We start from the raw sequence: 11,786 nt of genomic DNA, 5'->3' as shown, positions 1-11,786 counted from the left end.
GCCGCCGGCGCGTTCCCGTGACGCAACCCACGGCGCGGGGGAAGATGGCGGCCCTGGTAAAGGGTTGGTGGTGGGCCACGCGGCCGCTGCTGTGGGTGGTCCAAACCTGGGACCTCGACGGGCGGCGCTGGGTCCGGGCGCTGCGGCGGAGTCCCGTGAGGGTGGTGTTTCCATCCGGACAGGTCGTGGAACGAAAGCCCACGGGTCCTGGGAAGCAGCCCCAGAGGGCTGCGGCTGAGGCCAGTCCCTACGAGCAGCAACCAAAGCAGCCGCTTCAGGTGTCCCCAACCCAAACGCCCTGCACCTGGGAAGAGTCGGGGCTTCGCTATGATAAGGCTTTACCCGGGGACAGAAGGCTGAGGTGATGTGTTCCTGAGACTTGTTTTGTATTCCACTTTCTCTTTCTACCTGCCAGCGGGAACTTAATGTTTTTCCTCCCGTTGGAGGACTTCTCCCGGTATAACCCTCTGGTTTTTATTATGCTTGGAGGGCAGAATAAGTGTTTTCTTTGAAATTCGTTTATGTCTATGAAGCTCTTTATGTCTCTTAGAACTAGGTGTGTCTCCGTAACAAGGATGTTGGTAATTACCTGTCTTTTTGTTTCCACCCACAGCAATGTAATGACAATAGTTAAGTCCAGGCCATTTCGGGAAAAGCAAGGAAAGATCCTGCTGGAAGGCCGCAGGCTGATTGCAGATGCTCTCAAGGCTGGTGCTGTGCCCAAAGTTTTCTTCTTTAGCCGTCTGGAATACATAAAGGAGCTACCCATTGATAAGCTGAAAGGTGTCAGCCTCATTAAGGTGAAATTTGAGGATATCAAGGATTGGTCCGACCTAGTAACACCACAAGGAATAATGGGTCAGTGGTTATACTATGTGTTACTAGAAGTAGAGATCTGGGATTACTTATTCATAATTGTCTTAGGGCAACACATTTTATTTGAACCAAATTCAAAATGTTTTCTTAAGACACCCAGAAAAAGGGGCACCTGGGTGGCTCAGATGGTTAAGTATCTGCCTCCAGCTCAGGTCATGATCTCCAGGTCCTGGGATCCAGCCCCACATCAGGCTCCCAGCTCAGCGGGGAATCTGCTTCTCCCTCTCTCATTCCCCCTGCTTGTGCTCTCTCTCTCTCAAATGAATGAATAAAATCTTTAAAAAAAAAAAAAAAAAAAAAAAGACCCCCACCAAAAATACAATTCTGAAATCTTTGGATCTTATAGTATTTTGAGTGGAAACTGCAGTCAGTTTTTCTGTCAATTGTATTATGGTTCTTTACAGTCTCTGGGAATAACCACTGTTTCTTAAACATTATATATTTTTTGGTAATTTCTTCAACCTTTAATGTCCAACTAAAATATAAGAAAATGTTTACAAAAATATTTAGCCCTCCATTTGCACAAGACTTCTGCCAGTGTGGTGATGCCTCTCCGGCGTTGACCCCATTATTCTAGAAGCTTACTTACTGAGGAGTAAGCTGCAAGCTATTACCCTGCTTGGCCCATTGAACAGGAAACCGTGTCTTTATTTGTTTGATTCTAACAAGATTCTAATAGACTGTGAGGTCTATTAGCACTTGGAAGATATTTTTTCTAAATATGGAAAAACTAAATTTTTTTTTTTAAGATTTTATTTATTTATTTGACAGAGATCACGAGTGGGCAGAGAGGCAGGCAGAGAGCCTGATGTGGGGCTTGACCCTAGGATCCTGGGATCATGACCTGAGCCAAAGGCAGAGGCTTTAACCCTCTGAGCCACCCAGGCCCCCCAAAACTAAATTCTTTATATCTTTTTGACATTGGAATTATACCTTAGATCTGATAATTGAATGGCAGTAAGTGGAGAATTTTCTCTTGGATAGTAAGGGGCAGTTGGGGCAGGGTCTCTCATATCATTGTGCATGTGTTTCTTTGTGGTAAAGTTAAGCTGTTAGTTGGGAGAGGATATTCTGGGGACCATCTCTTGTTCTGTAATCCAGCAAGTCATAAGGATCTGTGACCCTGTGCTTAGAACTCTCCTAGGGTGGGGATTTGGGACTGCTAGAGTCTTTCACTTACTCTAAGTGTGCTCTCATTAGCTACACTTCTAATTCCTTACTTTATGCTACAGTGCAGGTATCACTCATTTTCACTATGCTTGCCACTTTGGGTCTGTGGGCTAACAGTGGCCAGCCCACCCAGGACTTCTGTAGCCCTCCTTGTCATGACTGCTTTCACTTCATGACTCTGAAAAATACATATTATTTAGCTTATTCTTATGTATTATTTATATCGGGGGGCGGGGGCGGGCAAAGGGAAAAAGAGATAAGACCGCCTGTCAGACTTCCAGCACCTCTCTAAAATCCAGTGATAGAAGCAGGGCCTCTGGTAGAGAGCTCTTATCACTACAGCTGATTAGGTAGAAGTTAAAGAACTCCTGAGGCCCCTGCCCCACTGAATGGTCTTAAAGCTATCTGTGGCTCCTAAGGGCAGGACCTTTAGACAGGTGCCTAATATCCTGGTGCCTTCATTGATGGCTTTAGGTGTAGGTATTTATGTGTTCTTGGTGTAAACAGATTGGACTGGCCTGTGGCGGGCGGCGGGGCGGCAGTTTAGGAGCCTCTGATAACATTAGGAGCCCACACACAGCATATATTGATTGTGTTTGCAAGAGTTTTTCATAGGAAATGTTAGGACATGTGCATAGAGATACAGGGATGTTCGCTGCAGGGTTGTTTATAATAGGGAAGAATGGAAAATAAGCTAAATGGCAGTCAGTTGGGGAAGAGCTAAATAAACCTGGGATGTTCATGTTACAAAATAGCGTGAAGCAGTTAAAATAAGGTAGCTCCGAATGGATCGATGTGGGAAGTTCTCTAAGACATCTAGTGTTAGAGAATTGAATAGGGTTACAGAATAACAGAGGGTGTGAATCTTTTGTGCAAAAGAAAATAGTGCCTCTTTATGGGTAGATGTATATATACGTAGGTAGATGCATGAAACGAAACATTCTGAAGGGATACAGCCTCTGATCCAAAATAGTTATGGGGGTGGGGGGCACCTGGGTGGCTCAGCCGTTAAGGGTCTGCCTTCAGCTCAGGTCATGATCCCTGGGTCCTGGGATCAAGCTCCGAATGGGGCTCCCTGCTCAGCGGGGAGCCTGCTTCTCCCTTTCCTACTCCCCCCTGCTTGTGTTCCCTCTCCCGCTGTGTCTATGTCAAATAAATAAAATCTTTTAAAAAAAAGCAAAACAGGGGCGCCTGGGTGGCTCAGTGGGTTAAAGCCTCTGCTTTCGGCTCAGATCATGATCCCAGGGTCCTGGGATCGAGCCCTGCATTGGCCTCTCTGCTCAGCAGGGAGCCTACTTCCCTTCCTCTCTCTGCCTGCCTCTCTGTCTACTTGTAATCTCTGTCAAATAAATAAATAAAATCTTTGAAAAAAAAAAAAAAGCAAAACAGTTATAGGGGCTGGGTATCACTGGTAGGACTGTATGTATGAAATTTTTTTTCTTAAGATTTTATTTATTTATTTGACATAGAAAGACCACAAGTAGGCAGAGAGGCAGGCAGAGAGAGTGGGGGAAGCAGGCTCCCTGCTGAACAGAGAGCCTGATGTGGGGCTCGATCCCAGGACCCTGAGATCATGACCTGAGCCGAAGGCAGAGGCTTAACCCACTGAGCCACCCAGGCACCCCTGTATGAATTTTTTTAATCAGAATGTATTCCTGTATTGCTCATGTAACTAAATATAGGAAGATGGATAAAGTAATGAAAAGCCAAATAATTTCCTTGGTCACAGCAGACAAGTGAACCACCTGTTTTGTTTCCTCAGGGATTTTTGCCAAACCTGACCATGTTAAGATGACATACCCAGAGACTCAGCTTCGCCACTTGCTGCCCTTATTGTTGATTTGTGACAATCTCCGTGACCCTGGGAACCTGGGGACGATTCTGAGATCTGCCGCTGGGGCTGGCTGCAGCAAAGTATTACTCACCAAAGGTCAGAGCACTTGTTGCTGGGTGGGTCGGGTGGCCATTTGTAAGTGAGCCAGCTCTGTGGGTAGACACTCATGGATTTGAGTCTTGAACCTGCCCCTTATTAGCTTATATGTGAGCAATATTCTGAGTGTCGGTTTCCTCCTCTGTAACATGGTAGATAACAGAATCTACCTGGTAAGACTGAAGGTTGAGATGGCATGCACGTGGAGTTCTCAGCACTTGGCTGAGTACTTGAGGAAATGCAGATTCTCTTTTAAAATTATTTTGACACCTGCTATATTATTAAAGAACTTAAAATCAGTCAGGGAAAGAAATAGATGTCAGTTTTAACATTTCAAGTCCTTCCTGTAATGATCTTGAGTTACCAAAATATTGGGTACATGAGACCTTTCTAACTCTTGACCTGCTGAATGCTATAAAAGGAATGATGCAGACGGAGTGTGATTATGAAATTGGGATGCATTTGTCTTAGCCTTGGGATGGGTCAAACACCCCCACACAAGTTAGCCTCATGACATTTCTCTCCTGTCATCAGAAATGGGATGAGTAGGGGGCGCTTGGGTTGCTCAGTCAGTTGGTTAAGCATCTGCCTTTGGCTCGGGTCATGATCCCTTGGTCCTGGGATCCAGCCCCATGTCAGGCTCTCTGCTCAGCGGGGAGTCTGCTTTCCTTCTTCTTCTACCCTTCTCTCTGCCTGCCCCCCATCCTGCTCTTTTGCTCTCTCTCAAATAAATAAAAACTTAAAAAAAAAAAAAAAAAAAAGGAAAGAGATGAGCGGGCTTGGTTCTAAAGAGGCTTACCTAATACCTGGAACATACCTAAAAACTGCTTCTTACAAGTTGTGGGGAGGGTGGGAGGGAGAGGATCATTCATTGTAAACTAGTAATGACACCCACTGCTGAGACTTGCCTCAGTGGTTCCTTTCAACCCTTCATCCCTGTCCCACGTTGTTGGAATAGGTGGAGTAGATACAGGGACACCAGCATGAAGAGCTTGGTCTGGGGTTCCATCATCAGTACCCTGCTTAGCCACCCCCAAGAGCTGGTGTGGTTTTGAAAGTGTATCTCTATATTGCAGGTGGGCGGTTTCCACATTGATGGTGGTGGTGCGTAGAGAGGAGGTGGGGAAGGAGCAGGGAACACTTGGAGTGGTGCCCAGGATGGAGGGCATGAGGGCGAGGGGGGACATCTCCTCTTGTCCCTTACTCCCCATGGGAAAGGGTCAGACTGGATGGCTCCCCTCGTGGGTCTTGGCCCCTCCCCTGTCCCTCCCTCACCTCCAGCTTCTTGACAGCCCACCTCCCATCTTTGGGTCCTTGCGGTGTTGGGGAAAGCCCGTTGGTGCAATGTGTGGGCAGGGTTCTGTTCTCTTTTTAAAATTTGGTTTGCCTACTTAACTCTTTCCTGAAGTTGGGTTAATTTTTGCAGTAACTTAGAATGCAGAAAGTTATGCTAATGAGTTCGGGGAGGGCGGACCCCTGGCCTGCAGTCCTGGGAAAGAGCTTGTGCTTAGCAATTCTTTTTTTTTTTTTTTTAATTATTTATTTATTTATTTATTTGACAGACAGATCACAAGTAGGCAGAGAGGCAGGCAGAGAGAGAGAGGAGGAAGCAGGCCCCCTGCTGAGCAGAGAGCCCAATGTGGGGCTCGATCCCAGGACTCTGGGATCATGACCTGAGCCGAAGGCAGAGGCTTTAACCCACTGAGCCACCCAGGTGCCCCACAATTCTTTTTTCTTTTTTTTTTTTTTTTTCTTGCTGTCAGAATACTTTCTTTTTTTTTCTTAATAATTTTTTTTATTTTTTATAAACATATATTTTTATCCCCAGGGGTACGGGTCTGCAAATCGCCAGGTTTACACACTTCACAGCACTCACCATAGCACATACCCTCCCCAATATCCATAACCCCACCCCCCTCTCCCAACCCCCTCCCCCCATCAACCCTCAGTTTGTTTTGTGAGATTAAGAGTCACTTATGGTTTGTCTCCCTCCCAATCCCATCTTGTTTCATTTACTCTTCTCCTACCCCCTCAACCCCCCATGTTGCATCTCCTCTCCCTCATATCAGGGAGATCATATGATAGTTGTCTTTCTCCGATTGACTTATTTCGCTAAGCATGATACCCTCTAGTTCCATCCACGTCGTCGCAAATGGCAAGATTTCATTTCTTTTGATGGCTGCATAGTATTCCATTGTGTATATATACCACATCTTCTTTATCCATTTGTCTGTAGATGGACATCTAGGTTCTTTCCATAGTTTGGCTATTGTAGACATTGCTGCTATAAACATTCGGGTGCACGTGCCCCTTCGGATCACTACGTTTGTATCTTTAGGGTAAATACCCAGCAGTGCAATTGCAGGGTCATAGGGTAGTTCTATTTTCAACCTTTTGAGGAGCCTCCATGCTGTTTTCCAGAGTGGTTGCACCAGCTTGCATTCCCACCAACAGTGTAGGAGGGTTCCCCTTTCTCCGCATCCTCGCCAGCATCTGTCATTTCCTGACTTGTTAATTTTAGCCATTCTGACTGGTGTGAGGTGATATCTCATGGTGGTTTTGATTTGTATTTCCCTGATGCCGAGTGATATGGAGCACTTTTTCATGTGTCTGTTGGCCATCTGGATGTCTTCTTTGCAGAAATGTCTGTTCATGTCCTCTGCCCATTTCTTGATTGGATTATTTGTTCTTTGGGTGTTGAGTTTGCTAAGTTCTTTATAGATTTTGGACACTAGCCCTTTATCTGATATGTCATTTGCAAATATCTTCTCCCATTCTGTCAGTTGTCTTTTGGTTTTGTTCACTGTTTCCTTTGCTGTGCAAAATCTTTTGATCTTGATAAAATCCCAAAAGTTCATTTTTGCCCTTGCTTCCCTTGCCTTTGGTGATGTTCCTAGGAAGATGTTGCTGCGGCTGAGGTCGAAGAGGTTGCTGCCTGTGTTCTCCTCAAGGATTTTGATGGATTCCTTTCTCACATTGAGATCCTTCATCCATTTTGAGTCTATTTTCGTGTGTGGTGTAAGGAAATGATCCAATTTCATTTTTCTGCATGTGGCTGTCCAATTTTCCCAACACCATTTATTGAAGAGGCTGTCTTTTTTCCATTGGCCATTCTTTCCTGCTTTGTCGAAGATGAGTTGACCATAGAGTTGAGGGTCTATTTCTGGGCTCTCTATTCTGTTCCATTGATCTGTGTGTCTGTTTTTGTGCCGGTACCATGCTGTCTTGATGATGACAGCTTTGTAATAGAGCTTGAAGTCCGGCATTGTGATGCCACCAACTTTGGCTTTCTTTTTCAATATTCCTTTGGCTATTCGAGGTCTTTTCTGGTTCCATATAAATTTTAGGATTCTTTGTTCCATTTCTTTGAAAAAAATGGATGGTACTTTGATAGGAATTGCATTAAATGTGTAGATTGCTTTAGGTAGCATAGACATTTTCACAATATTTATTCTTCCAATCCAGGAGCATGGAACATTTTTCCATTTCTTTGTGTCTTCCTCAATTTCTTTCATGAGTACTTTATAGTTTTCTGAGTATAGATTCTTAGTCTCTTTGGTTAGGTTTATTCCTAGGTATCTTATAGTTTTGGGTGCAATTGTAAATGGGATGGACTCCTTAATTTCTCTTTCTTCTGTCTTGTTGTTGGTGTAGAGAAATGCAACTGATTTCTGTGCATTGATTTTATTCTTTTTTCTTTTTTTAAGATTTTTTTTTTTTTTAAGTTTTTATTTGACAGCGATCACAAGCAGGCAGAGAGGCAGGCTGGGGGGCAGGGGGAGCAGGCTCCCTGCTGAGCAGAGATCCTGATGTGGGGCTCCATCCCAAGGTCCTGGGATCATGACCTGAGCCGAAGGCAGAGGCTTTAACCCACTGAGCCGCCCAGTTGCCCTGGGCTTAGCAATTCTTTAAGAAGACTACCTTTAGGGATGCCTGGGTGGCTCAGTTGGTTAAGCGGCTGCCTTCGGCTCGGGTCATGATCCCAGGGTCCTGGGATCGAGTCCCACATCGGGCTCCTTGCTCAGCGGGGAGCTTGCTTCTCCCTCTGCCTCTGCCTGCCACTCTGTCTGCCTGTGCTCACTCTCTCTGACAAATAAATAAATAAAATTTAAAAAAAAAAAAAAAAAGACTTCCTTTAGCCTTGTTACTGTGTTGTGAGAGGGCGTGCAGGTGTATGTAGGAGAAGGCTGTTGCCTTGGCTCTCCCTGGATTACTGTAATGGTCCCCATCAATTTTCCCCCTCTCTAGTGGCTTCGCTGCCCTGGTGCAGATTCAACATTGAAGCCAAATGGGTCTTTCTTTCTAACGCATAAACCAGATTCTGTCACTCCTTTGCTTAAAATCCTTCCACCCCATTATGTTGTCTAATGGATAAAACCCCAAACTTCCTCAGCTTGGCTACCCACCCTCCTTTAAATTGGTCCTTGCCTGCCTCCTGTGTCATCTCCCACTGCACCCCACCCATTATCGGTCAGATCACCTTCCTTACAGGGTTTGGGCTGTGGCGTTCTCTATCACTCCCGCCTTTCTTTGACAGCTTTCTCCTGTCCTTCCAGATCCAGCTCAGGGTCCTGTTCTGTGGGGTGTTTTTCCTGATCGTTCTACTTTGTACCAGGGTTTTCTGTCACCCTGTTCATGCTGCTTTTACGTCAATCACTGATACTGTAATCATGTTCAGATATTGTCCCAACACTATTGCCCACTCTGCCACTCGAGGTTGGGGACTTTAATGCTCTTTGCATCTCCTGTACAGTGTGGCCCAGGTGAATGGTCCTGTTGAAGGCAGGAAAAAAGTCTGTTTCAGCACTAGCAGGAATTCATCCTGTGGTCCCTTTGCTAGATGCTGCCATAATTAGGGAAGCAGAGGTCCCAGCTCTCAAGAAGGCTACAGTAGGACATTTTTTGCTTTCTTTCCTGACCCAGAATTAATCTGATTTATTTAAAAGTCCCCTTGTCTGGGAGGGTTTATAATCCTCATTGAATCCTGTCTTTTCTAGGCTGTGTGGATGCCTGGGAGCCCAAAGTGCTACGGGCAGCGATGGGTGCACACTTCCAGGTACCCATCATCAATAATCTGGACTGGGAAACCTTGCCCAACTACTTGCCCACTAACACCCGGGTCTACGTGGCTGACAACTGTGGCCTTCATGCCCAGGCCCAGCTGTCTAATAAAGCCAGTGACCATGGCTGGGTATGTGAGCAACGACTTTCGAGGTTGCACAAGTATGAGGAGGAGGTGGAGGAGGAGGAAGACGATCTAGAACCTGGAGCCGGTAAAGCCTGGCTCCCTGAACTTGAGGTCCAGAGCTATGACTTGGACTGGACAGAAGCACCAGCAGCTGTAGTGATAGGTGGGGAAACCCACGGCTTGAGCCTGGAGTCCCTGCAGTTGGCCGAGAGCACCGGGGGCAAGCGGCTGCTGATCCCCGTCGTGCCTGGTGTGGACAGCCTGAACTCGGCTATGGCTGCGAGCATCCTGCTTTTTGAAGGGAAGAGACAACTGCGTGTGAAGGCAGAACACTCGAGCAGGGATCGAGTTAACCACTGAGAGGGAACCTGGAAGTCAGTCCTTGATTTAAAGGGTCCCAGCCCCTCCTGCATTTTTAGGAGATAGAGGCAGTAACTTGTGGCTTCCCAGGCCACATCCAGGAGGCAAGCGGTGGGCAAGGTGCTATTATATGGTTACTGGAAAAATAAGAATTTCCACGGGTCTCTGCTTATCCTCAAGAACAACAAGGGTGAGAATTCTTCCTGAGCTATCCTCCTGCTCCCTAACAAAACTTCCTCTTGAGAGAACCCAGAGATCGAGCATGATTTGTGTCCCAACTGGTGGCAGAGTGGGATTGCTTTGATAACGTTGGAGGGGAGCGGTTTTGGCAGGAACAGTCCCAGGCGGACGGCCTGGACTCACTGCTATGGGGCCCTACTGTGATCTGGTTGGCCCAGGACCTCATGCAGATGTTCCATGCCTGTGGCCCGCATATTGTTCTTGAGCCCCTCCATGCCCTGTCAGCTTTTAGAAGGTCAGAGAACCCGCAGACTTTGTGCTATGCTGAGCCCACCAAGGCTGGGGCCTGGCCCTCTAGCTTCACAGAGCCGTACTGCCTGGCCCACCAGCGGGCTGAATCTGGGAGGCAATGCGGGGACCTCTGCCACTGGAGTCTGTTGACATTTGTTCTCAACACCTTGGAAAAGTACTAAGAAAACAAGAGGTCACGAACAGGAAGTTCATGCCTTTCCAGCATGAAACCGGTCTCCTGCAGCTTTGTCCTGGATTATTTGTTCCTGCTGATTCTTGTTACAAAATAAAGATCAAGGAAAGAGCAACAAACCCTATGCCTTGTTCCAGTAAAAACAAAACTATAAAAAGAAGTATACCTATCCCGTAACTCTCAGCCTATTCCGTCACATCAGGTGAAAGAAATTTACATCCCATTCACTTGGCAGTCAGTGGCTCATATACCGTGACTTGGGAGTTCTTCCTGCATATTTGTGATGATCAGTCAGCAGAGCAGAGGGCGCGCTCTCCTTTCTTCAAAATGACCACGGGGGAAGCAGGTGGTGGTGGAGTCTTTTGAACGATGATAGAAAATTGCTCTCTTACATTCTTTTCCATCTGAAGGCCAACATTTGCCACTTCCCCAGGAAATCAGAATAAAAAATGAGCAGTACATGACAAGCACGGGCTTAGAGACGCTGTGGGATGGTTGGTCCCCGGGCTCCTCTCCTTGCCTTTGTGCGGAGCGAGTGCTGTGGGTGGTTTTTGCCACAAGGTGGCAGCCGTGCTTCAAAGCCACTCCCAGCCCTGAAGGAGGGGACAGGGGTTTCCTGGATTCAAGTTGTTGGAAATGCTGGAGTCTGGTCTCTCCACAGAGAGCAGGCCTGTGTTCTTGTGTTCAGAGGGGCAGAAGGTGGAGAAACCTCCAGCGTCTGGTTCTCAGCAGAATTTGAGGCCTAGATAGACGGCAGGCCAAACACTAAGGAGGAATCAGGTGGGAAGTGGCTGCAGCAAGATAAAAGCGGCCCAACTCCTTCCCTGGAGTGGAACGTCTGGGAAGGCAGCTCTGGGCAAATGCTGCTGTCCCCGGAGGCCTGCAACTCCCCTTGGGAACCCTCACCCTGGTTTGGAGCTTCGGGGCAGGGAGAGCTACAGAGCCCTTTCCCAGCCCCCCAGCCCCACCAGCCAGCTTGCTATGAGAATCCTGTCCTTAAAGCCCAGAGGGTGAGCAGACCTAGCAGACCTCTGGGGACAGGTTTCCACCAGTTTCACCTGGACCTCCTACCCCTTGCCCCATGGTTGATAGGAACACCTACTGTACCCCTCCAAGCTGAGCTGCCTTTAGCTCTACTTTGGACATCTTGCCCCTTCAAGGCCCCAGCAGCAACACCTCACCGGGGGTCCTAGGACTAGTGCTGAAAGCACACTGCAGGGCCCAGATGTCCCTCTCCCCCTCCAATCCTGGGGCCCAGCCCCTCACCCCACCCTTCCCCGGGAGCAGATCTGGCTGGCTCACTTAAAACAATTTTAGGAAACACTCATGTAGGCATCTTTAAACTCCAGGAACTTACATTCTGTCTTCCATCAGTGAGCATGCAGAGGTAATGAGCTAGAAGCCAAGTGAACGGATGAGCTCTTTATTGCTGTGGGTGACTGAAAGTCTGAACAAGGTTGCCCTGTTTTATCGGTGCGGCTGAGACAGAGCAAGCTGGACTGCCCTGGCTGGACTCGGGAAGCTTCGGCCAAGGCCAACGCTCAGGGGCCAGGCGTAACCGAGTCCGAATCTGTTGGAGGTGGCACTGGTTCTCTTCC

General features: G+C 47.4%; 1 protein-coding gene across 4 annotated transcripts; it reads left to right on the top strand.

Moving 5' to 3' along the window:
- Positions 1-10: 10 nt before the first annotated feature.
- MRM3 (mitochondrial rRNA methyltransferase 3) lies at positions 11-10,307 on the top strand. Of its 4 annotated transcripts, none has more exons than XM_047706062.1 (4): positions 11-361; positions 617-858; positions 3,809-3,976; positions 8,974-10,307. In XM_047706062.1, exons 1-4 carry the CDS (start codon positions 45-47, stop codon positions 9,522-9,524), a joined length of 1,278 nt encoding a protein of 425 aa, XP_047562018.1. In that variant the 5' UTR covers positions 11-44; the 3' UTR covers positions 9,525-10,307. The 4 variants fall into 4 exon arrangements, with proteins under 4 accessions (XP_047562018.1, XP_047562019.1, XP_047562016.1 ...); XM_047706060.1 differs by having other exon boundaries at positions 12-361; positions 614-858; XM_047706063.1 differs by lacking the exon at positions 3,809-3,976 and having other exon boundaries at positions 614-858.
- The last annotated feature ends 1,479 nt before the right edge of the window (positions 10,308-11,786 follow it).

This window comes from Lutra lutra, chromosome 16 (genome assembly GCF_902655055.1).
Source record: "Lutra lutra chromosome 16, mLutLut1.2, whole genome shotgun sequence".
Classification (NCBI taxonomy): domain Eukaryota; kingdom Metazoa; phylum Chordata; class Mammalia; order Carnivora; family Mustelidae; genus Lutra; species Lutra lutra.
This window is presented reverse-complemented; position numbering and strand designations above follow the sequence as displayed.